This window comes from Helicoverpa zea, chromosome 28 (genome assembly GCF_022581195.2).
Source record: "Helicoverpa zea isolate HzStark_Cry1AcR chromosome 28, ilHelZeax1.1, whole genome shotgun sequence".
In the NCBI taxonomy this organism is placed as follows: Eukaryota; Metazoa; Arthropoda; class Insecta; order Lepidoptera; family Noctuidae; genus Helicoverpa; species Helicoverpa zea.
In genome coordinates this window covers 271543-299510 of record NC_061479.1, presented here as the reverse complement: position 1 = coordinate 299510, position 27968 = coordinate 271543, and the positions used below count along the sequence as shown (strand labels likewise).

At 37.8% G+C, this 27968-nt stretch overlaps 1 protein-coding gene across 1 annotated transcript in view; it reads right to left on the bottom strand.

The window, feature by feature from the left end:
- LOC124643630 (protein son of sevenless) overlaps positions 1 to 27968 on the bottom strand; it is a 78915-nt gene that overhangs the window by 22539 nt on the left and 28408 nt on the right. The window contains exons 17-24 of the mRNA XM_047182645.1: positions 9776 to 9956; positions 8350 to 8461; positions 7767 to 7923; positions 6939 to 7145; positions 4674 to 4769; positions 3733 to 3915; positions 3144 to 3306; positions 2220 to 2341 (exon numbers count right to left, since the gene is read on the bottom strand). Of these exons, the coding sequence (XP_047038601.1) occupies positions 2220 to 2341; positions 3144 to 3306; positions 3733 to 3915; positions 4674 to 4769; positions 6939 to 7145; positions 7767 to 7923; positions 8350 to 8461; positions 9776 to 9956 (1221 nt within the window). The remainder of the gene's footprint in view (positions 1 to 2219; positions 2342 to 3143; positions 3307 to 3732; positions 3916 to 4673; positions 4770 to 6938; positions 7146 to 7766; positions 7924 to 8349; positions 8462 to 9775; positions 9957 to 27968) is intronic.

Sequence of the window (27968 nt, the reverse complement as noted above, 5' to 3'; positions counted from 1 at the left end):
ATAAATTCTTTTAAACTATAAAAATTATATTCATTCAACCATTTATATAATGCAATCTTCAACAGTCTTATATTTAATCCCACCCAAAACAAAAATGTGAAAGGCTGCCAAGTTCGATAATATGGAAATCCTTCGCCTATAAAAGAAGTGAGATCTGAATAAGTACCAAGTTCCATACACATACCTCAGTTAAAAATAGTTACTTTTTAATGATGTTACTTGGCAAGTTTTCACACACCTTCTTATAAACCTACTAAACGCAATGAATCAAGTATTTAATTTTCTATTAAAACTTGCCAAGTAATCATCATTGTTTATTTTATTTTTTTCTTATGATTAAGTTAGTTAAGGAAATGTCTCATTTATACTATCTTTCAGATTTTTGAATATGCACTATGCTTCTTACAAAGAAATGAACTAGATTAACTAAATGGACTAGATTTACCAACTGACTGACATGACATGTCATCATATATTATGTTCGTGGATCAAAGTTACACATTCGTTATTTTCGAAAGTGACTCACACTTGGCCGTTTTCAGATTTTTACTTTGACTAAATACAAACCTTTGTAACGAATTTCAGATCGGTACGACCATTCGAAGATATATTATATAAATATAGATAAATTTAGTTCGTTTTAGTTCCTTAGGGGTATAAATTTACACTGGGTATTTTACACCTTCATTATTTTGAAACCGACTCACACTTGGCCATTTTCAGATTTTTCCCTTTACCTTGACATAAAGACCTACCTCCATGCCAAATTTCAAGTCGATACGACCATTGGAAGTGGTCTAGGTTTTTGATGAGTGAGTCAGTGAATCAGTGAATCAGTCAGTGAGTGTATAGTAAAAATAGCGATTTTCTGACGTCAATATCTCAAGACCTACAATAGGTATATTAATGAAATTTTGTATTTTAGATAAGTGAGGGGGTCTCAACAGATACTAGAAATTTGAAATATGTAAATAAAATAGATTTTGAGTTATAGGGGGGTCGAATTTGGCCCGAAATGGTTCGTGTAATATAACCCACGGCCGGTGTGTCGCTTTTTTTGCTCGAACTTGGCGGACACACTGCCGTGTGTCTAGATACTTTAAAATGACTTGGCATCTTATTATATATCCGCACACATGTTGCAAGACAATTTTTATTATATTTGGTCAGTCTTGGTGGATCACTCTGTACTAATCTAAAAGGATCTCGTCTGATCCGTGAACATATTTCATTTGCAGTTTTAAACAGATGTATGTGCTTAACTACAAATACGCATATTTCGTAAATGTAAATGCATGGGAGCGGTAGCAAGCCAAGTTTCTTAAACATTGGTCGACATGACTCTTCGGGTTTTAGTCCACAAATTGACCTTATGCACTTTTTTTGAGCAACGAATGCTCTATTCATATCAGTGCTATTGCCCCACATTATTACACCATATCGTAATATCGATTCAACATAGGCGTGATATGATATAAGAGCAGTTTTTATATTAGTAACATTTTTTGTGCGTATACGAATTTATTAATTCTAGTGCTAACATTATCTACATGTAATTTCCAATTAATATCTTTATCTATTATTATACCTAGGAACTTTGTATGTGTTACTTCGTTGAGTTGATTTATATTAAGTTTAATGTTATTTTTATTATTATTTGCATGGTTGAATTGTATATAGACGGATTTGTTTAGGTTTATCTTTAAATGGTTAGTTTCAAGCCAATGTATTCATTTATTGATAGTATTATTAATTTCACATTCATGATCTCCAATGGTATTTTGTTTTTTATCAGTTGCTACTACAATGGATATATCATCAGCAAATAGGACGCTTTTATGTTTTGTTATTTCTGTAATGTCATTTATATATATAAGGAATAATACTGGACCAAGCACACTTCCTTGCGGTACGCCGTATTTATTATGTCTATACTCTGAATAGTAAGGTGTCATGTCTCTATTTTTGTTAATTCTATTGATTGTAACGCATTATTTCCTATTACTCAAATAGGACTTTATCCACTGTAGAGCGATGAAGATAGAATATTATTATTTTGGATTGTGTGAAAATCGTTATGGTCAGACAAAATGTTACTTGTGAGATGACGGCAAGTAGAAGAGTATGGAAGAAGATGACATGTTGCGCCGACCACAAATACAATTTTGATAAGGGCAGAATGATGATGATGAGTAAATCATGATGCAGTGAATACCCACCCTGGTCTTGGGCTCTAGCGTGAGGCAGTAGGGCTGGTTCTGGTACTGCTGGATCTCGCCCGTGATCTCCGCCACCTTGCGCCGCTTCGAGAAGTTGATCAGCTCCGAGTCCGGGAGGTAGTCTGCAATACATACATTCATATTGTTAGTAGATTGTTCGCGCGAGTTACCGCGGCGCTGGTACATAAAGGGCTTAAGAAGGAACATGGTGGGGTGAGTCTGACACTCCCGAGCGCTGCACCCACAACGGGAGGGGTCATTTGATGATCTCCGATCAAGAAACACAATATCTTAGTAGACTGATGAGGTCGTAGCTAAGTCAAGCCGTGCGGGTCGATCAATCATAAGGTTAAGCAACGCTTGGCGCGGTCGGTCTGTGGATGAGTGACCTTCTTGTCATGACGAGTTCTTCAGTGTTTCGGAAGGCACAATCAAGTGGTGGGCACCGGCTGTCATTTGAACATCTTAGTCAACTGTTACTACCCTCAAAAGCAAGTAAGTCTGAAAGCCAGGTTTTCAAGGAGTTATTCGGGTAACTGGGTTGTGGTGGTCAGATAGGCAGTTGCTCTGGTATGTGAAACACTGGTCCGAGTGCAGTTCCTCCAGCACTCGGATAAACACAGTGCTGGGTGGTGACATGGCGTTTGGTGCTGCAGTATACTGAACTGCCTCGTTGGTGAAAGTTGTTGATTGATACACCCATGCATCGGAGAACACGTAAATGTCGTCGCATCGCGCTATGAGAGTGAAGGAATAGTGAGTGCACCTGTGTCCAAGCAAATGTGCGTGCACTATAATATGTCCTGCGCAGCTGGCTGATCTCCAGAACAGTCGTCGTAGCCAGTAATCGGCTAGGAGGACATCAACTGTAGCCAGCACCGCTGTCAGCTGGTCCCCTCGACCCTGGTGCCGCAGTATACTGACCGAGGTTCCCCTCCTCGATGTGCAGGATGTTGGTGAGGTACATGCCGAAGAAGGGCACGCAGGGCGGGTTGATGCTGCGCAGTCGCTCCTGGTAGCGACGGAAGTGGTCCGAGTTCAGCTCGCGGAACTCTTCTAGAGCTCGGATGAGGCGGATCGGGACCATCTGCGGGGTACAAGACGTTAAATATTAATAGATTGAGTTTTCTAAAGTTACTAGTGTAAAATGATTTGAGTCTTCTTAGTTCATCAACAATTTTCCTTCCGTATAGATTAGAAAGCTCATGTGTAAAAACTGAAATAAATTGGCAAAAACTCCAAGGACACTCTTGGTCAAAAATAAGCCGGCTGTCACATAGTCAAATCTGTACAAACGCCCACAGGTTCAATGTTGATTGGGATTTGATATATTGGAGAAGCTTGATGTGGTGTCGTCTGATGCCCAGGAGACGCTACCTGACCAAGGTGTTCGGGAGCAGTGGATGCGGGTTGCTAATATCGAGCACCTTGGGGACGCAGCAGTCCAGCAATGGACATCTTTCGGCTGATGTGCTGTTGTCTGTACATGAGGTGTATGTGTAACTCCTGGTACCTGGAAGGTGGCCCGGAGGCGGTGCACGGAGGCTGAGCCGCAGGCCGCCACGACGGCGAGGACGCCGTTGAAGTTGTTGAGGTGTCGCAGCGCCACGCACACGTCCAGCAGGCGGCACACCACGCCCACGCGCTCTTCTAGGTTCTCACTCTCCACTATCCACTTCTCCATCCAGCGGGTGAACTGGAGTACATCATATTGTACATGTAAATTATGATCGGATGTATATAAAGCTACTACAACTTGCCAAACAACATTAAACGTTATGCTTTAGAGATAAAGTTCAAATTGAATTAAAGAAATTTGACAGTTTGTAGTAGCTTGATATTCTGGCGAGTGGTGACTGTACTTCAAACTACAAGAAGAAAGAAAGCGGAAATGTCATAAAGAAAGTAGATCAGGCGCCTTCCTGTAGCTCAAGTAACGAAAGGAAGGCGTCCATTAGTAAATCTTACAAGGGGTTGGGATTCCTTGTCAAATCAAAACCAATCTGTCAAAGATTTTTCTAGATGGATTGGTGATTTTATTTGGTCGGACGATAAGAAAGATACAAAAGATTTTCGAAAATTACGAATTAACATCGAAGAATTGCCTATTAGGGATCAATTCTCGAGATCTTGCGATGCGTCACGAGCTCTCGTATTACGATGACGATTCGCAATTTTGTGTATGAGCCCCTAGTGTTACGTCACAAATATTGATAACAGTGGTTGTAACGCGACGGCCTTTGAAGCTAGATTTTGTGAAAATGTAAAATTGAAAATCATAAGCAAATACAAACATATAGGTCCTTTTAGATTGGCAAAAAATATTTGACATGTATTTTTGAGAACTTCAATGTGCTACATAGGAAACTTTTAGGTACAAAACAAAGAGATCACAAGCATCCGCTCTCAGACGAACATCCTGTGAAAACATGGTTGATATTATATAGTACTTACATTAGTGGTATGTTTAATTATCCTAAGTAGATTGGGGCTAGTCTTCTCCTTGTCTTTCTTGGTCCACACGGCACCCACTAATTCCGAAGGTTTTACCTGTAAAACACAATTATTATATTGTTATGAACTCAGTAGAAAAAATAGTATTGGTAAATAATATTTGACTGATTCGGGTAGGGTGACGAAGAGATTATGATTTTAACATGGTCACTTTTACATTTGAAATGTATCTTTGTACCTTTTCTGTTGTGGGAAATAATCAAATGATTATCCACTGCATGTTCAGGAGAAGTGTTAGACGTTTGCTGATTAAATCTATGTTCTTTCTGGATCCTTTACCCAGTTATACACGGGTCCTGTGGGAACACACTATACCTGTCTATAGAGATGGAACTCGAGCAGCGTGAGCTGGCGGGCGAGCTCGAGCGGGTGCAGTGCCAGCGGGTGCCAGGCGCAGCGCTCGGGGTCGGCGACGTGGCGACCTGTGGGAACACACTATACCTGTCTATAGAGATGGAACTCGAGCAGCGTGAGCTGGCGGGCGAGCTCGAGCGGGTGCAGTGCCAGCGGGTGCCAGGCGCAGCGCTCGGGGTCGGCGACGTGGCGACCTGTGGGAACACACTATACCTGTCTATAGAGATGGAACTCGAGCAGCGTGAGCTGGCGGGCGAGCTCGAGCGGGTGCAGTGCCAGCGGGTGCCAGGCGCAGCGCTCGGGGTCGGCGACGTGGCGACCTGTGGGAACACACTATACCTGTCTATAGAGATGGAACTCGAGCAGCGTGAGCTGGCGGGCGAGCTCGAGCGGGTGCAGTGCCAGCGGGTGCCAGGCGCAGCGCTCGGGGTCGGCGACGTGGCGACCTGTGGGAACACACTATACCTGTCTATAGAGATGGAACTCGAGCAGCGTGAGCTGGCGGGCGAGCTCGAGCGGGTGCAGTGCCAGCGGGTGCCAGGCGCAGCGCTCGGGGTCGGCGACGTGGCGACCTGTGGGAACACACTATACCTGTCTATAGAGATGGAACTCGAGCAGCGTGAGCTGGCGGGCGAGCTCGAGCGGGTGCAGTGCCAGCGGGTGCCAGGCGCAGCGCTCGGGGTCGGCGACGTGGCGACCTGTGGGAACACACTATACCTGTCTATAGAGATGGAACTCGAGCAGCGTGAGCTGGCGGGCGAGCTCGAGCGGGTGCAGTGCCAGCGGGTGCCAGGCGCAGCGCTCGGGGTCGGCGACGTGGCGACCTGTGGGAACACACTATACCTGTCTATAGAGATGGAACTCGAGCAGCGTGAGCTGGCGGGCGAGCTCGAGCGGGTGCAGTGCCAGCGGGTGCCAGGCGCAGCGCTCGGGGTCGGCGACGTGGCGACCTGTGGGAACACACTATACCTGTCTATAGAGATGGAACTCGAGCAGCGTGAGCTGGCGGGCGAGCTCGAGCGGGTGCAGTGCCAGCGGGTGCCAGGCGCAGCGCTCGGGGTCGGCGACGTGGCGACCTGTGGGAACACACTATACCTGTCTATAGAGATGGAACTCGAGCAGCGTGAGCTGGCGGGCGAGCTCGAGCGGGTGCAGTGCCAGCGGGTGCCAGGCGCAGCGCTCGGGGTCGGCGACGTGGCGACCTGTGGGAACACACTATACCTGTCTATAGAGATGGAACTCGAGCAGCGTGAGCTGGCGGGCGAGCTCGAGCGGGTGCAGTGCCAGCGGGTGCCAGGCGCAGCGCTCGGGGTCGGCGACGTGGCGACCTGTGGGAACACACTATACCTGTCTATAGAGATGGAACTCGAGCAGCGTGAGCTGGCGGGCGAGCTCGAGCGGGTGCAGTGCCAGCGGGTGCCAGGCGCAGCGCTCGGGGTCGGCGACGTGGCGACCTGTGGGAACACACTATACCTGTCTATAGAGATGGAACTCGAGCAGCGTGAGCTGGCGGGCGAGCTCGAGCGGGTGCAGTGCCAGCGGGTGCCAGGCGCAGCGCTCGGGGTCGGCGACGTGGCGACCTGTGGGAACACACTATACCTGTCTATAGAGATGGAACTCGAGCAGCGTGAGCTGGCGGGCGAGCTCGAGCGGGTGCAGTGCCAGCGGGTGCCAGGCGCAGCGCTCGGGGTCGGCGACGTGGCGACCTGTGGGAACACACTATACCTGTCTATAGAGATGGAACTCGAGCAGCGTGAGCTGGCGGGCGAGCTCGAGCGGGTGCAGTGCCAGCGGGTGCCAGGCGCAGCGCTCGGGGTCGGCGACGTGGCGACCTGTGGGAACACACTATACCTGTCTATAGAGATGGAACTCGAGCAGCGTGAGCTGGCGGGCGAGCTCGAGCGGGTGCAGTGCCAGCGGGTGCCAGGCGCAGCGCTCGGGGTCGGCGACGTGGCGCAGCGGCGCGGGGGGGAGGCGGTCGAACACGTGCGAGACGGGCGCCAGGCCCAGGGGGCCCACAGCGCCCGACGCTATAGAGTCCGTGTCTGATGGCTGGCTCTGCAAGGGGATAGTTCAAGTCATGTTACTTGCGAGGAAGGGGGACAAATTGCACGGCAATTTTTAAGTCATATGCTAAAAAAATTTAGAACTCTAAGACCATTTAGGATCACATAATGTCCTCGTTTGCTTCTCTAAGATATCAGTGAAAGACCAAGACCGCCATAAAAGACCACAACCTAAAATAAGACCTCCTTGGACATCTACAAAGCAATCATTTGGGTCTGCTTCTTTTTTGGAAGCTACTTTAGAATACTTCCATTTCTTTCATAGGTGTCATTTAGCCTATTAACCTATTTAGCAAACTATATAGAGCAGAATGAAAACTTATTATCGCCGTAATATTGGCTTCCAACTCCTGAAATATCATCGTACCTTCATCATCATTGAAGCTGTTTATTGTTCCATGATGAATAAAAAATAAAATAAAAATACCTTCTTCTGCAACGTTTTCAACATTCATTATTTGACAAACTATATATCCTAGAATAAGACCTTATTGTCAAAAAATAAGGGTAGCAAGTCTTTAAATACCGACATGCCGTAACTAATTGTACTAAGAACATACATAGGCTAAACAAGTCCTGATCATCACCGAATAAGTTTTCTAGGTCTACGTACCTTCCTCTGCAGCGTCTTGAGCACACTCTGCACCCACTTCTTCATGGGCTTGCCGTCGACGGACTCGAGGAACTCCCGCAGCTTGTCCAACAGCGCCGGCTCGCGCTCGAAGTCGTAGAAGTGCTGGTCCACCCAGTGACGGAGGACGTTGATTACCCTGCAGAGAAGACGAGGAGGAACTAGGTTACAGCGCTTTTATTTCAATTTTTTGCTAAGGTTTTATACATGACAACTGCGTTTAACTGATGACTGCCAGTTCTTATGACGCTTCAAACCGCGTGTGGAAAAAAAATTGGCTGTTCTGTGGAGTTTTAGTGGCCTATTTTATTCTGCTTAAGAACGTCTTTTCTGATAACTATCGAAACTAGAAAGTGTATTTGAGCGTGAAATGCATTTTTAGGCCTCTTAGGAAGACCGCAGAAATTACGATTTAAAACATTCTTTATTGATAGCAAAATGAGATTACCTTTAACTCGAACGGAACACAAACTTTTAAAATTATTAATTATTCTATAACTACCCTTAAAAATAACTAGCTAACACACAGATACATAAACACATGAAGTGGCACACAAGAACTCACCTAAACTTGACGGGCTGCTGGAATTCTTTCCGATACCTCTTCCAGTCTTCTCGCGCCGTGTTCTTACTTAGCTTCTCCGCGTCGCTGCTCGCCACGCTTTCTATGCTCTCCGCTATTCAAAGTAACATAATTTCTATTAAAAAGTATTATTATAGAAATCCTACTTATATTATAAATGTGAAAGTTTGTGAGAATGTATGGATGTATGTTTGTTATTCAATCACGCAAAAACGGCTGGACCGATTTGATTGAAATTTGGTATGTAGATAGGTGATACCCTGGATTAACACATAGGCTACTTTTTATCAACACACCACGCGGGCGAAGCCGCTGGCGGAAGTTAGTACATCATAATTCCTGGATGGGGAGGTAAAATCGTATCTTCTATAGGCCTTAGTTGCCTGATGTAAAGGAATAAGTAAAAATAAATAAACAGTATGTTTCATAAACTACGTTACAACATGTAATAACACCTTAGGTGTTGAGTCTGCATCTTATAGCACAAAATATACAATACATTTCACCGAAATGGCAATTGTGTTTTAAATACAGCAGCCTTCATGACCGCAAGTAATCATTATGGCTATATTCCATTTAAGTAGGCAGTTAACTAGTGGTAAACAATCTTGGTAAGACTTTTCACATAAATACATTTCAAACAAATAAAATAACGATTCAATTAATTATCGTAATTATTATTTTATTTTTTAGCCGCATTATATTTTCAACCTGAGTTTAAATACTCAATTCTTTACTAGCATTTCGTATGTTATACAGGTGGTACATTTTACAGTCTAGAATCAATATGGATATATAAAAAGTTATATCATGATTGTTTATCTACATATAATTACCTATTCGAATGGAATATAAGATAGGTGTACATAATAAAACTCGGGTGGGACTGGGTTTGTAGAATATACGTTACCTAAATCGATCTCCAGTAGCGAGGAGTTGGGACTGACGTCCTTCTTGGGCGTCTTGATCCTTGGGACTAGCGTGCGCAAATATACCACATACTTATTGCTAATTGCTTTATATATTTTATAACACTTTAATTTAGTAATCAATTTATTTGACACTCGCAACCCGTCTAGATCCAGTTGAAAACCAGGTTCAGGTACTATTCATCTAGCCTAATGCTGATCTGGATAGATTATCCACATTTTTCTGTTTATGAACTTCTATTCCCTAGTAGAGCCCGCGAAGTACAAAATGAATTTAATAATAATATACCACCTAAGCATACATTAATTATGAATTTATCCCGTAGTAGCCTACTGTCATTCATGTAAAACGGCATTTTGCATGAATATTTTATAGCCAGTACTTTTTTCAGCATTTTTCCATATTCATCCCCTATTAACACAGTAAAGTTACTTTATGTTAAATGTCAGTAATTTCAAGCAAATATGGGTCAACTCACCAGTCCTCGGCGTATCATAGACCTCGCTTGGCTCCGGTATCCTGAACCTCTCTATGAGCAGCTCGAGGAGTTCCCCGGGAGAGCAGAAGGAGCGGTACGTCGTGAGGAACGTCCTCACTAGGTTCAGGTCGGAGTACACGTGGTAGGTCAGCCGTTCCACTAACTTGAGGAGGGTTGCGCCCTGAGAGGGAGAAAAATAGGTATAAATTAACAAAAATAAAGCTAATCATAATTTTAACAGCTCAGCTATTCTAGGTCCTTTCTTATTCTTAGTGTATATAAATGATTTACCATTCCATTTGAAAAATATATGTGATGTAGTATTATTTGCAGATGATACATCTCTCATTTTCAAAGTTGATAGGAATAGACAGCAATTTGATGACGTGAACAATGCACTCTCCTTAGTTACGCACTGGTTTACAGCAAATAATTTAGTTCTTAATGCTAAAAAAACCAAATGTGTTAAGTTCACCTTGCCTAATGTAAAACACTTAGGACCTAAGATTATCCTAAATAATGAAGTTCTTGAAACTGTGAAGTCAACAGTGTTTCTGGGAATAACCGTTGATGCAAAGCTACAGTGGGGCTCACATATATCTAGCCTCGCGGGTAGACTTAGTTCTGCTGCCTACGCCGTCAGAAAAGTAAGACAATTCACTGACGTAGACACAGCTCGACTAGTCTATTTTAGTTATTTTCATTGCGTTATGTCCTACGGTATTCTACTGTGGGGCAAAGCTGCAGATATAGAAAACATTTTCGTATTACAGAAACGAGCTGTTCGTGCAATATATAAGTTAGGTAGCAAGCATTCCTTAAGGGAACTTTTTAAAGAAATAGGTATCCTTACTGTGGCATCGCAATTCATCCTTGCTAACATATTATACATTAGGCAGAATATTCATCACTACACCAAGAAAAGTGATGTCCACAGTATCAACACTAGGAACAAGCATAAACTGTGCGTACCCATTCACAGGCTTCACAAGGTACATGGAACATTTATGGGGCTTGGTATTCGATTTTATAATAAACTTCCTCAGTCGTTTTTAGAATTGCCTTTTGATAAATTTAAAGTGCAGATCAAATCTATCCTGTCGAAGAAAGCTTATTATACAGTTAATGACTACATAAACGATAAAAATAGTTGGTCCTCATGTTAAACACTGGACAGCTTCAAAAGTTATCATTATGAGTTGATGTGATTTATATTATTTTATACGTGACATTTTTTTATTTTATGTATACTGACTAATTACCATCATCGTTCTGTTTTTACGATGAGTTGTTCCTTAATTTTGTAAATGGTCTACTAGCGACTGCGAATCTATTAGTATTAACTGTTTTCTTGTAGTGTAGCTGCAAGTCGTCATGCTCCCTTTGACGGTATTGCTTGCGGTAGCGTCGGTGGTCGGGTTGCCTCCCTCCCTCAAAAATGTGCGAGGGGAGCGATGGCTGATCCTCGCGTTATGCTCGTGAACGGGTGCTGCTTATGGTACCAGGTCGTCTTGCTGACTACATATTTGTACACCCGTAATATACCTAATGTATATGATTTTGGTTTGAACGGTAGTCCTAGTTCACCGTTTTCATTGTTTATGTTGTTATTTTATTTTTTCATAAAAACTCTTTGACATGTCGGTGGGTGCACCCTAAACTATATCTATCTTCACTGAATGGAGGCTTTATATTTTTTTTATATTTTTCACTCTTTTTTTAAGACGCCACCGTGATTTTGATAGCCGTTTGCCATGCCAAATTATAGGACTACCCGCTTACCAATGGATCTGAAATTTTGATATAGGTAAATTGATATCTTTATCTAGATTCTGCCAGAACGAAAACACGATACTGATAATTTTACTCGATCATAATTAATTCCGAAAACACGTCTAAAAAAGTACTATTTTTGAAATTACAAGGAAGTTACACTATCTTTATGTTTCAAAATTACTCTAATATATTCTTAACATCAATATTAACGTTCTGTCAAAGTCATTTTTCCATAACTATTACCAAACATTTTTAATTAAAGTTTTAAGATATTGGATTTTTTGAGCGGCAGCGATCATGATAGACGCTACGCAATTCTGAACCTTATGTCCGTGCTCTAGCGATTGATACACAATGTGTACGGAGACGAGCCAGTCCGGCGATAGCCCTCGTCGAGGTCGGACCTGCGCATGTTGTCGCTCCGGCCGTAGGTATAATAATTTGTGACGATAACTCAGATTTGCGCGCGGCCCTATGTGTGCGTCGGCTTGTAAATATACAACTTTCGCTCGTGTGACAGTGACGTCGTCCGAGTATGACGTGTTCTTATCGCTTTTTGTTATGGGTACAGTCGTTTACAAAAATGTCTAGTTGTTCACGAAGAAAATGTTTAAGGAGTCAGGTAGCGTTTCAAAAAATGAAACAACATCCAAAGCTTTTTATTATTACATCTTACAGTTTTTTATTATTTTCTCATAAGCTTTTTCAAATTGACATTGACAGTATCTAAGAAATAAATGAGGTGAAATATCTAAGATGAATTAAATACTCCTTACATATTTTCTAGCTCGGGGTACGAGGACAATAAATAAAAGTGTGGACTTGATTTTTCAAGTAGCGATTCAGAATCATTATAAATAAATAAATATTTTTATTAGGTATTAAACAAATCAAAAACTAACTTAATAATTTCAATAGATATTTACACAGATAAATAAACATTAAATTACGTAATAACTGTTTTTCCTTAAACAGCCGTAACCCCTAAATAACTGTATTTGTACCCGACTGTACCTCTTGTCACGCACACAAAGTCACTGTATATGTACAAGGGTTACCCACACATAACCGCGCGCAAGACTGAGTTGAACTTACTATAAGCACTCTGAGAACAAAAAATCTATGGAGACCGTGTTATACTATAAATTCTTTTTTTTTTACATTATATTATTATTTATATTTCAGTTTTAATAAATATGTTTAAAAATTATTACTTAGCTTCATTACTTCTTTGATACCTTACAGCTTCACTACATACATTTATAGCATACATAACACACAAGATCTGCGACGCTTTTATTCCTTAACCACTTAATTTTTACTATATAGCTGTTTAACGCGATTTTAGCCGCATTCCCGGGGAACTTCTTCCTGTGCCCGGATAAAATATGGCCTACATTCACTGGGGATAGTGTAAATCTCTAATTGTGAAAGCAAATCAAATCAGTTAAGCAGTTTCAGAGCTTATACAATCCACAGAAACAAACAATCAAATCTTCCCTCTTTATAACATTAGTATAAATTATTTAACACTGGTCAAACGCTTTCATTTGATACCCATATTGAGAGAACTATAAAAAAACAATGCAATTCAGCATTTTCTGGCGGTGGCTATCTTGGACTTTAAATAATATTATACATGATTCTACATACTAATCAAGCCCTTTCATTTGATATCAATACTGATAATTGTAAAAAAAATATGTTATTCGCCATTTTGTGGCGGCGGCCATCTTGGGCCGATATTCACCAAATAAAGCTAGGAACACTCCCGATTAATTTCATTTCAAACAAAAAAACCTAAATACATATCGATTCATCCGTTCTGGATATACAAACACACATACACGACACACCACACATACATACACACAACCATACGCGTCCAAATTATCATATTACTCTTCATAAAAAGTTTTCATTACAAATAATTTTTGTAAGTACAACAAAAAAAAAATCCGATCAAAAAATAAAAAACTTAGGTAAGTTGCGGCTCCCTATCTTCCCTGTTCGGTTCTCCTGACCCCGCGCTGACCTCGGCGTGTGCGATTGGCGCGAAATTCAAATTTTACACATTGAGTGAAGAGTATAGCTTGCGCGACGCGATAGACGCGGAAGTGTAGTGGGCGGAGCTATCTAAAATCAAAAAATCCGCGGTGCGGTCTTAATAGATTTATTTTGTAACTGCTTGAGTAATAGGTATGGGTAAGGTGTGTACTAGCCAACATGATTAACTATTTGAATTGATTTTATATACAAATTTATGTACACAATGTTGTATAGTGATATTTAAATATTTGTATACGGTTCTTCAAACCATACAGACAGAATTGTGTTGCTGGGGAGTTTGTTCCACCACTTCTTCTTCCCAGCAAAAACACATAGGAAGTGGTGAAGGGCGGGCGTTTTGGGGGCTGTCTTTTGACGTTCGAAAAGTGCTGATTTTCAGCCTACTTTGAATAAATGACTTTTGATTTTGATTTTGATTTTGATTCAGTATAAGAGCGCCTTTAACTTATCCACAGTGTCTACTAATATTATATTTATTTAAAGTACTCTATAAATTTTCAACCCTTTTGAGAATTATAATGAGATAGACAGCCATATCTTTGAACTGTGTAGACTAGGGACTGCAGACTTCAATATTTGCTATAAGCTTCAACTGTATACCTCTACTCTATCCTTTAAAAAATAGATTTAAACAGACAGATAAACAAAAAAGTTATCCTATAAAAACTAGGTACTATTTCCATGAGACATCAACCCTAAAAATATAAATTTGAATTTTAAACACTATATGCATGACTCAAATCTCAGTTGTTTTCAACATTTGTTTACATTCGCAGAAGCAGAGGTCATGATTGTATGAACATTGATGATTGAGCAACCTTATAGAGTGAAAGATATATGTGTGTGTGTATTTTCATGCAGACCTGTGATGTGCACATACTCATCACAGGTCTGCATGAAAATTCTATAAAATTGCTGTATTTAATCAAGTTGATGGTTATATTTATGTAAGACCTGTGAATATGTAGGTATACTTACGCTAAACGAACAATTCCGGCGTTGTGTTAAAAAATCGGTTATTTAGCGAAGACTATTTAGCCTACTTCAAATATACAAAATGATATCCAAAAAAAAAAATGAACTGGATTAATTTCACACGAGCTTTCCAAAAATGAACCTTTTCCCAATCAAAATAAATTCAAATTCATTCATTCAGTAAGATATCGGAGATCCACTGTGTTAGTAACAAAACAAATAAAGCTTATTAATTTATAACAGTGTCTCTGGGGCAGTGTGAGGCTAAAAAACACGCTATGTACACAACACACATACATTTATTTTAAATAACATTTCTATGTAAATAAACATTGAGATATGACATTTATTAATATAATTATATTTTAACACTGAACGGAAATAATATCACACTGCTTTTCAATATTTGTTGTCTGGTTAGGAATTAGTATGTTTGCCATTATATGTACTTAATGCTAATAATACTAATACTTTGTTACCTAATAATCTATTGCTTCATTTATAAGACAATTAAATAGATAATCGTTAATATATATATGCACTAAAAAACCAGCCATTAGTTATACATTTTATTGTCAGTTTTCTAACTATTACAAATAACCATTTTTAATAGGACCTTATAAGTGGTGTCGTATTATTTCCAATCAGTGTTACTATTACTGTGACATATGAGAAATATAATAAATTCATAATTTCACATAAAGGTACACGTAGGTGACTACATATCTTAAAGAATAACTTGCGGATATTAATTAAAAATATCTGCCAGATTTTAGAGGACATTTAATATAATTTATACGTTATTAATGTACTAGATAATATAATCCATACTCTTATACGGGTTATAGTATTATTATATTCTTGAATAAAAACATCTGACAGACAAAAACTGATACGAATTCATAAGATGATAAACTAGGCCGTTAGACTCCATTAAAACATAAAGATTTATTTCTTAAAAGTAGTACAGTTCTCGTCACAAATTTCCCAAAGGTAGTACAGTTCCTGTCAAAGAACTTTGCCATCTGAAGTTTAGCCATTTAACGCCTTACACATGCGCAATAGTGTGTTTGTACAAACGCCAGTAGGTCAACCTACACTAATCTGTAAAATTTTACCAATCGAACTATTGTGATAAGGTTGAAAATGTTAAAGTTTCAATTATTACTACTTGTCGGCCTACTGGCCTATTAACCAATTTGAATTTGGAGTACTTAAAAAGAAGCATATATAAAAATGTGTTGTCTGTGAAGTGTCATGTCATTGTGCTTTCATGAAAATGTATTTATAATTTTCTCCTAAATAAATATTATTGTGGATTCTATTGTGTGTTACTCTCTGAGGTGGGAAGAAGCTCCCACCAATAGGTTATGGCCCAGACGACGTTTACATCGAAAATTGAGAATTTGAATGGTACAAATTATGAAACCTGGAAGGTTCAAGTGCAGGCGTTGCTCACGAGAAATCAGGTATGGAAATACGTAAATGGAACTATACCTAAGCCGGACTCAGCAGTGGAGTCGTGCGCATGGTCTGATAAAGACGATATGGCAAAGGCTGATTTGATAATGGCAATGTGTCCAAGTGAGCTTAAACACATAAGAGGGTGTGAAACGTCGCACGAGATATGGAGAAAATTGGAGAAAACGTATGCATCTAAAGGTCCCGTAAGAAAGGCAAGTCTGTTAAAGAAGTTAACGTTGAGCCGCATGAAGGAAGGAGATGACGTACAGAGTCACCTGAATAATTTCTTCGAAGCTGCGAATATGTTAAGTGATATGGGTGTAGAAATACACGAAGACTTGATGTCTATCTTATTACTGTATAGCTTGCCAGAGAGTTACGAAAATTTTAGATGTTCTATGGAGAGCAGAGACGAACTACCAAACATAGAGGTACTAAAGATTAAGATCTTGGAGAAGGCATATAGCTCGACTTGTACTGAAATGAAAAGTATTGAAGGAGCAATGTATGCGAAGAATAAAGGATTTAAAAAGAACTCGAACTGTAAAGAACAAAATACAAAGAGTAAACTTATATATAAATGTTATAAGTGTCATGGAGTTGGACATAAATATTCAGAATGTAAAATGAATCAAAAGAATGATGACGCGAGATGTGCAACAGAATACAACAAGGAGGACAGTATTTTTGATATTCTTTTTAATTATACCAACTTTTCTAATAATTTACAAATTAAAAAGAATGACTGGATCCTTGATAGTGGCTGTACATCGCATTTATGTAACGATTTATATAAATTTACAGATAATTTTTGTATTTTACAGGATAAACTGAACTTAGCATCAAATCTGTCGACGGATGTAAAGGGCAAAGGTGACGTAAGGTTGTCAGCATCAGGCAGGAGGCTTATTTTGAAGAATACCCTGTATGTACCAGATCTTCGTAGTAATTTATTATCTGTAGCGAGGATTGCAGACAATGGGTATGAAGTTCAATTTCATAAAGATAGGGCCTGTATTAATTCGTCAAACGGAAATACTGTAATGACAGCCGAACGTGTAGGAAATCTTTACGTTTTTAAGAGATTGGATGAACAAGCATATTTTATTGCTGATCCAATCGACATAGTAGAGTGGCATAGTCGCATAGGTCACTTAAATGGTAAAGATCTCTTAAAGTTGTTGAACCATTGCGGATATAATACTAAGGAGGCAGATTTACGTAAAATATCGAATTGTGATGTTTGTGCTAAGGGAAAAATGAGTTCGTTACCTTTTTCGAGATCGGGTGGTCCATGTAATGAATTATTACGTATTGTTCATTCCGATATAGTAGGTCCTTTAAAAACACAGTCAATTGGCGGAGCGAAATATTTTGTAACTTTTATTGACGACAGTACCCGTTGGTGTGAAGTATATTTACTTGGAAAGAAAAGTGCAGTGTTTAGCGCATTTAAGCTATACAAAAGTCATGCTGAAAGACTCACAGGAAAGAAAATTAAATTCCTTCAATCTGACAACGGCGGTGAATACTGCAGTCGTGAATTTGATGAATTTTTAAATCAAGAAGGCATTCAAAGAAGGCTGAGTATTTCGCGATCACCTCAAATGAACGGAGTCAGTGAACGAATGAACAGAACTTTACTTGAAATGGCTAGATGCATGTTATTATCTTCTGGTTTGTCCGTAGGATTTTGGGCGGATGCTGTTTTGACTGCGTGCTACATACGCAATCGTTGTCCAACGAGTAGTCTAAATGGTGGTATTCCATTTGAAAAATGGACTGGAATTAAAGTCGACTTATCCAACATAAGAAGTTTTGGAGCAAAAGCCTATATTTTAGACAAGACACCAACGAAAGACAAATTCGATGCTCGTGCTAAGGAGGGAGTTTTTGTCGGGTATCCGAGATGTACGAAAGGATACCGAATTTGGATACCAGGTGAACATAAAGTCGTTGAAGCTCGTGATGTTAAATTTGTTCCCAAAGAGGAACCAAAACAGTTTCATCAGAAGGTTGAACTGGAAGTTGAAGATACACATTCAAATGCGAAAAGTCCAGTTACTACTGAATTCTATACTTATTTACCTGCCACGCATGAGACATTGACAGGCGCTGGTGATCAATCCAATGAAAGAATTCATACGGATGTTGTACGTTGTGCCCCTGAGATTGATTGTCACGGCAATGGAGATAGTTGTCCTGGTGATGTACATTCAGAGGTCGAGCCAGCTAATGAGGGAAATAATACGCAACAAGTTATCCTGAAAAGAGCCGCTGGAAGACCGAAACTTGTAAAGGGAGAACGTGGTCGCCCAAGAAAAGTATATAATATGGTAGAAGTTCAAGAACAAGAAACTGAACAGCATGAAGAAATGCACCCGGACTCAATGGAACCTGTAGAAGGTATACAGGGTGATATTAATCAAAATGTAGATGATGAAGAGTTTTTCTCAGCGATGGCTGAAATATCACTTGAACAGGCTTTATCAAGCGATGAGAGTGAAAAATGGCAAGAAGCAATTTTATCTGAGATCAAAAGTTTAGTGAAGAACGAAACCTGGGATATTGTTAAGAAACCAAAAGATCGAGAGATTGTGGGCTGTCGCTATATCTTGACAACTAAACTGAATGTCGATATGTCAACAAAGAAGAAAGCTCGTCTAGTAGCAAGGGGTTATAGTCAACGTTATGGTGTAGATTATCACCAAACTTATGCCCCAGTAGCGAGACTTGAAACTATCAGACTTTTAATGGCACTAGCGGTAGAATTGAATTTAGAAGTCCATCAACTAGATATCAATACTGCTTATTTAAACGGCAAAATCGACGAAAAGGTATATATGCAGATACCGAAGATGTTAGAAGAAAACCTTCATACGCTGATTCAGAGAGAGGGAGAGGGCTCAGAAATTGGAAAGCGTGCTAATAAAATGTTAGTGGATCTTCAAGCTGGAGGAGATGCCTGTCTCTTAAAGCGTTCATTGTATGGTTTAAAGCAAGCGGGACGACAGTGGTATATTAGATTAGATGAAACACTTCGTCGAATGAATCTGAAACCAAGCAAAAACGAACCGTGTCTATATTATCAGCGGAGGAAGGATGGAACAGTTTTGATAGTTGTTATATATGTTGATGACATTTTAGTTGCTTGTGATGATCTTACTTTGATACAAGAATTTAAGAAGAAATTAGCTGATGATTTTGAGTTAAAGGATTTTGGACCAGCCAAATATTGTTTGGGTATAGAGATAGTGAAGGAAGACGGTATAATAAGTCTATCACAGCGTAAATATATCCAAGACACATTAAAGAAGTTTGGAATGACGGACTGCAAAACCGTATCGACACCTTTTGAGGTGGGACTAAATTTTGCAGCTCCAAAGCGTCACGAAGAATACAAGGAAAAGGAACCGTGGCCATATCGCGAACTTTTAGGAACATTGATGTATTTGAGTGTTGCCACAAGGCCTGACATTGCGAATACAGTTTCAAAGTTAGCTCAATTGGCAACTTGTCCAAATCATACTCATTGGATTTCCGCTAAACGAGTTCTTCGATATCTAAAGAAGACTATTGACTACCGATTAACATTTAGAAAAACAGGAAAGTCGTTAACGGGTTACTCAGACGCTGATTGGGGTAACTCATTAATTGATCGGAAATCATACTCTGGTTACGCTTTTATATTAGGAGGAGCTACAATTTCATGGCGATCGCAAAAGCAAAGATCAGTGGCTACATCCTCAACCGAGGCTGAGTATATAAGTCTTAGCGAAGCTATGAAAGAGGTTCTTTACCTCAGTAGTTTGTTGAAAGAAATAGGTCTGTTAAACTTATCAAAAACTACGATGTATGCTGACAACCAGGGGGCGATATATATTGCAAACGATACCGGCTACCATGCCCGTAGCAAACATATAGATATAAGGTATCATTTTATTAGGGATGTATTGAAGGGTGATGTTGTAGAGTTGAAGCATCTGCCGACAGATTTGATGTTAGCCGATGTATTAACTAAAGCTTTACCCGCGATTAAACACTATAAGTGTACTTCAGGCTTGGGGCTAGTATAGTAAAATTGAGGGGGCGTGTTAAAGTTTCAATTATTACTACTTGTCGGCCTACTGGCCTATTAACCAATTTGAATTTGGAGTAGGTACTTAAAAAGAAGCATATATAAAAATGTGTTGTCTGTGAAGTGTCATGTCATTGTGCTTTCATGAAAATGTATTTATAATTTTCTCCTAAATAAATATTATTGTGGATTCTATTGTGTGTTACTCTCTGAGGTGGGAAAGAAAATCCATTGAAGACATATATTGAGGTAGGTTGTAGAGTAGTTAGCGGCCAACTTCAGAACGGCAGATTTATGTGAGAGGACCAGTAAATACAACTGAATTTCGATGGAGATTCTTCAAAAATATTTTTGGCACATGACTAGACGGACATAAAAACAAGAATATCTTAAGTACTACATATAGATACAGTCGACTCTTGTTAATTCAAACCTGCGATATTTCGAACCTCTCGTTAATTCAAAGTTATCACGAGTTCCCTACAAAATCTCTTTATATTTCGAACTAAATCAATACTTTTTTATGCACTTGGTAATTCGAACGAAAAAAGCGTTGCTATATAACAAAACGACGCGTTAATTCGAATTCTTAGTTGTCCAATACTCGAGAATACAAAGTTGCAGAGAGAAAGAGGCGGAAAGATTGTACATAAGTCAGAGTAGCAGCAATCTGTTTTGAAGCAGTATGACGGAGCTGTTTCGAAAGATTAATTAATTCACATTATGAATACATGTGTATGCACACAAATGTGTCTTTAAAATTTTGACATTGTTATAAAATAGCAGTTAACAAATAATAATTGATCAACACTTAATAATTCGAAGTTTTATTTATTTTTTCTCACAAATTTCGAACCATTTAATATTTCAAAAACTCGATAATTCGTAATATTTTAAGAGTCCCCCGAGTTTCGAATTAACGATAATATATAGTTATAGACTAGAACGTTAAAGCGATCGTTTTCAGTTCAATTTGCTTCGACCTAAAGGTGCCTACTAGTCAGTTACGTATGAGGCTACCGGACTTCTTTTATTATCCTTGCAAAATTTTACATATTTTTCAATTAGCATCACATTATATGTGATTATGTAAGTTATATAAGGCTATTTGCACACCATACCACATACCGTAGAGGTTCATGTTTTATTGGTCTTCTGAGATCCCAGTTTTTTACATTATGATTACAATATAAAAGTAATTGGTGATGAGAAATAAATAATTAGCTATTTATATTGTCGCTTTTGTTTTGTCGTTAACGTCCTCCGGCGCGCGGTATGTAGCAATCGCCTTATGTTTCAAATTGGGAACGAAATGCTCAGAAATGCCATACAATTCTGGTTTCTGTTTCATAATTTTATTATTTGTTCAAGTGACGTTATTTTATAATTTCCAACGTTTGTCCGGTAGCCTATTAATTAAAATTACAATTCGCAAAAGCCAATTATTATTAATTTCGCACCAAAATTTATCAATTTCATTAATAAATTCATTTTAATTTACAATCACTTGTCTAATGTTTAAGATTATACATTTTCAATAATTTCCTAGCAATTTTGATATTATGGGTTATTCTGAAGGAATATTTACCCCATATATGAATATCCAATATAGGACATTAAAATATGAATTTAATTCATATTTTGAAAATTTTAAAATATCGTTATACGATTTTAAATTTTTGGACAATTTTGTCAATAATATATGTTAGGCACCTTATCACCATCTTTTCAGTACAAATATGTACAAATACATATACTTCTTAGTCTCACGGTTTCGCCTCTCTTTACTCCTTCGTACATTGAGCTCTTAGAAATTTAGTAAAATATAGAGTATTTAGGTTTCTATAGTTCGGCCATTCAGAGAATGCGTTCCTGACACGTCGCGATTGAACTGACGACGTAACTTTGCAATGGCGTTGCAGTTACGATAAAAATATTTTTGCTGGTTGTTTACCGTTTTAACAATTGAGGAGCATTAAAACAACATTATTATATCAATAATCAATGAATGTAGTTACGTCGTCAGTTCAATCGCGACGTGTCAGGAACGCATTCTCTGAATGGCCGAACTATAATTACTTCACGTATGTGTTATTTTGTATACATTGTTAAAATTCGGTGGTATTTGTGTATGATAATCATTTTAAATTCTTGATTTGTCAAATATCTATATTCTTCATAACAAAAATTCAAAAAGACTGTCATTTTTCAGCCAGCCAAAATTACTTTTCCAATATTTATGTATCAAATTACAAAAAGTAATTTCATTCAGTTCTTGAGAAAAAACTTCACAATATAAATATGAAAAATGATGATAAAAGTCAAGTAATCAGAAATCTAAATACTAACATATAATCAATAGATATATGACAACACCGATACTACAGGTTCTCTATACATAGATATACTTTGGAAAGACGTTCAAAAATATCACATTCGATACGAGATCACATACAAGTATAGTCTAAGCACACTATTATATAGACACAAAGTTTACCTACGGACTTGACTTACATATTGCCTTTCCACACGACGAAAATAATGTTATCCAAATATGGTCTTTAAGTATTGTGCTTAAGATGTAGTTTACACTGGCAACATGACCGTCTGACAGAGAGCTGTCTGGCTGTTTATATTTTGAAAGTCCATATTTTAATGATATTATTTTTGCTGTGTATAGTAAATTGAAGATTAATTCACTTTGTGATCTATTTCTAGTGTGCTTCAGACTTCAGAGCTTTTGTAGACAGTCGATTTATAAACGTAATATTTCAAATTTTAAATACAAGAACTAATTAGATTAGCGAAGTGCAAATTCACACATATTTACAAAAGAACAGAAACAAAAAAAATTGCCCCCCCTTTTCACCACTTCCTAGTGGTATGGCAGAAGTGGTGAAGAACAAACTTCCCAGCAACACAACTAATTATTACGTTTATGTAATTTAGTTATAATTACTGTTGTGTATAATTGTTGTTGATTATAAAAGTTTTTTTTTCTGGTTATTTATTAAGTCGACTGTCTACTAAAGCTTTCTTTATTATAATCTATGACACGACAGTTAGGTATACAACATTTAGTAAAACACAGATCTTAATATTTAACTAGGTACCGTTCATTAGTAATACTGATTAAAATTGGATTTCTTGTCTTACAGGTATGTTTATATGACGCCCTTTACCAATTTGTATGTTATTTCTAGAATCTACGTAAATGATTTGTCTGAATGAGATGTAATTTCTTTAGTGTTGCCAGATTTTCAGTGTTGCTATATGTAAAACACACATGCAAGACTAGAAATCTTAGTAAGTACAGCCATCTGCAAAAAGATGTACACATTCAAAATGATAAGAGTCGAGACAATCGATTCTCCTTAGCACAAACCTGCCGTGAACTTAAAAACTTCATTTTTAAGTTGTTTATAATATAGCTGTAGATATCTCTACAAATGTAGATAGGTTTTCAATTTGATTTAACGAGTATTACAATACAAAGTCTACTACGAATAAATTCTATACTACTTTGAATGTTACTATAAATTGGAGAATTTCATTTTGATTTTTAAGTATTTTTTTGAAATGAACTTTAGTTGCCGATTAGCTTTTATAAATGATCAAATACATATATGAATCAAATCTTGCCTTAAAAAAAATAACATGGGCTATTTAATGGGCCAGTAAGAAGAATTTTTGTCTTTTGTTTTCACGAGGAACCAATCTCCGTCAGTTTGATAACTATTTTTGTCTTCTACAACAATGTTCATATTTTTGCATGCGACTGAAGTACAAACAGATTGACATTTAAACAGACAGACGACGAATATTATTTAATTAGTTAATCAGAAAATTTATTGTACCACTTATGTAGTTCTTTTTCTATTAATAAATTTGCTTTACCATCATCTAATTTGTTGCATTTTCAATTTTCATGAAATAATGTGTACAGTAATCGTCAGTGTCACACACCGGTGAAATCTCGCCTCACATAGCCCTTGAATAAGAGAACTTTAGCCGGGAGTCGAACCCAGAGAAACATTTGGATCTTGTGAAAATCATAATATGCATTCGAATTGAGAACCTCCATCTTTTGAAGACGGTTAGTAAAAATCATAGTGTTAATATCATTAAGTAGTACAATAAAATTTCCTGATCTGTAGTATACATTAAAAATTACTTACATCGAGATCACCACTATTTTCGGACTCCACCAAAATCTTCAAAACATATTCCTCCTTTTTCGTGCTCAGTCGGTCAAGACCGAAAATAGCCGGGACAATACATTTACTTTTTTATATATTTACGATATTAACTGAGTATTTTCCGAATAAACAGAGATTTTAGAGCTATTTTAGACATACGCATATGTACATGCATGTATTTTTTTACTTTTGCATCTCTCAGACATTCATTCTGAGGTAAAAACTTAATTTGCATTGTTTAAATCGGAAAATATTCAAGTAACACCTAAAAAAATACACGAGTCGATTCGAGTGAAGGACAATTCTCTCTTAAAATCTCATCTACTATTGCAATAAAGAAGTAAAAAAATATTCAATATGTATCATAATAGTCTGACGTGAAATCATTTTCTGTATTTTTACTGTCCCACTACGAGCTGCGACCTACTCAAGGGAAGGTAATTTCAGACTTTAAGTCCAGTTTTCTTCAAGATGTTTTCGTATCACATTTATCTAGTAATTGGTGTCCAAGATTAACTTAGAAAGGATACATAACTTAGAAAAGTTACTTTGGTACTTGCCTGGCATCGAACCTACACACTTTTATTTGAAAAAGCTGATGCTTTAATCGACATGATAGCGGGGGTATAGAGCATACGGATCACCTGATGGTAAGCAATTATTGACACTCGCAACAGAAGTACCTACATATTTAGGCCTATTTGTAGTAAAAAAAAAACTTTTGCATAGAGAATTGTCCTTCAAAACACGGTCAAGTCAAATTCCAATTTCAATTATTGACAATATTACACGGTTCATTTGAACACACTATGTATCTTTAATACACAAACTAATACACATCAAAAATACTTTTCATGCTCCAATTCATATCAAAAAGTTTCATCTAATCCGTTTTTTCAAAATGAACCGTATAATACTACTTGCAAGTACAAAATTTGATTAATATTTCTGTTTAGAATGCGAGTGAAATAGTACTATTATAATTTGAGTGTTAACAAGAATATTTCGGCACGTATCAAAAACTAGAAATACTAAAAATTTAACCCCATATACTAACGGTCATTTTCAGATTTTATTCGAAAGACAATAAAGTCGATAATAATCTGACTGTTAAAAAAAAATCTTCCCTGCAAAATCAAAATCAAAAGTCATTTATTCAAACTTGGCTGCAAAACAGCACTGCGTTAACCATGTGTGCAAAATTGACAAAACAACTCTTCAAAATATCAGGTACATGCCAAAATACTCCCGTACACAGTTACCGAATATTTTGCGCAGTTGACAGCTGTCATCACGGGAAAATAGCGACTTTGATACTGACAGCAACTGTCACCTGTCACACTATACTTAGACGCTTGATCGTCCTCCGCCGCGTTTAAAACTGGTTCCAGGTGATTCCTCAGGGTCTGGAGCTCGGAGGCAGTTGGGGAGGGGGCAGCATGACGTGGCTGCGCGCTCCTGGAGACCAGACAGTCCTAGATCTAGACTGGTCTAGATCCGACGCTAGTTGCAGATTATTTGTTGTGAACCACGGTTGTGTGTCGATGGCTTGGACGAACTATGTGAGTGTGTGTGTGTGCAGAAAGACTGAGCCATAGTACTGTATGTGTAAGTTTACATGTACATATTTACGAGTTCACGCACACAAAGACAATGCGTATGTTAACACGGATCAAATGCTTGCGTGAAATAACATCATCTGTACAAAAATTCCCTATGCCAATTACTGACCTACTATGTGAACCTATATGGAAAGTAATCTAAAATACAGCAGATTATATTGTTTCTTTTAAGTATTTTCTAGCTCTGTATGAAAGCTTGATAAATGTGTATGTGTAACCTATCAACAGAATATTCAATCAGTACACGTCGTGCACTTGGAGAGGATGTCCAGCAGTGGACTGCGATAGGCTGATGCATATACACGTCGTAAACATCCCAATTTGATTTGGCGAACATTTAATTTCAGTGTGGGTAACCAATGTGTTTGCTGTATGTTAAGATTGGTTAAATAAGTTGTACCAGTGCGTCCAATACATCAATACAAATGACCGTGATCAGCACAATATTCACAAACATCACATGCCTTACATGCTAACTTTACTATTGTAGTCATAAAAACAAGAAATCGTTTGACTTATGGACAAGATTTTTAATATTGATTCAAAAAACTAGTGTGTAGAAGTGCTTTTTTTTCTTGTTTATAGGAACCAGTCATAATCATTGTATTACCATTTGTTTAATGAACTTATCTTATAACACCTTTTTCTCTTTCATTTGTCAGAAAGGGATAAAGCAAATTCCTTAAGCGAATGGCATAATATTGAATAAGATTTGAAATAAAGACATAAGTCCATATTACAGAAAGGTAGACCTTGTCATTGTCGATTTAAAAACTATTATTGTTTGAATCCTATACAAAGGGTTTCAGACTTCTTTCTGTAATACGGAACTAAGACAATTGAACAAGGTCTTAATAGAAGTAATTTCTTTACATAAAATGGAATAAGTTGGAAAATATTTAGATATCACTGTTACTTATTATTTGCTCTCAACTGCCCAGAGACTAAAACACCTGATTTAGTAGTCAAATACTGTTGTAAACATTATATTTAGTTAGGTAAGTACTTTAAGTAAATATTGAAGTGTAATATAATTTGATTAACTTTACAAAACTTCAATTTTAAAACGCTTGTTTAATATAAGTATAACGTACTTATAGCGACGTTAATAATTTTGTTTTGACTAACAGAAGGCTTAAAAATAGGTACATTTTTGGTTTGAACACGCCTCACGCCCGTCACGTAAAATATTTAAAAAATAATAGTAATAAATAAAACCTGTACAAAGCATGCAATCAACCGAATTACAAGTATTGTATGTAGTGTTAAATAATTCATTTCTAGTACTCATATAATTCAATATATGTTGTATAATGTCGCCAGTGCGGTTAATTAAAACTAGGTATCGCTAGCATTTTGGAAAAATAAAATAAAATATTGGTCACGATTTTTCAAACAAATCGCATAGCTAGAGTTAATTAAAATAAATAAAATAAAAAGTCTAATATTAGCCATGAGAAGCGCAGTTACATGAACATTTAGAATTGAGTTTCATTTACCAAAATATATTTACAAATCGAATTTTATTAAGATACTCAAATATTTTCATTATTATTATTTATCATTTATTATAATTATCAATAAAATATGGCCCACTTCATTGTCCATGTAACAACACATGAAATGACATTAATAATTTATACAAAACGACGCACAAATTTTGACAAAAGTTTTCACAATAATTATAGCCAATTGATATAATATAATTCGTGACGCAATTCTTCAAATCCTTCTTGATATAAAAACTGCCGATCACACACGGAAAATAAATGTTTTTTTTTTACGAAGAACCGATTTTTTAAAACTCAAAGTCAACATCCGCGGATAAAAATGCCAATTCAGTAAAAAAATATAAAGAGAAGTTGGTACCTAAAAGATTTATCTAGCACTAGCCGTTTTCCTGCGGTTTCACCCGCGTCCCGTGGGAACTATTGGCCGTACCGGGATAAAGCGTAAATCCAATAATCGAGTTATCAAATAATTATTTAAAGTAATTTATTGTGAATAGT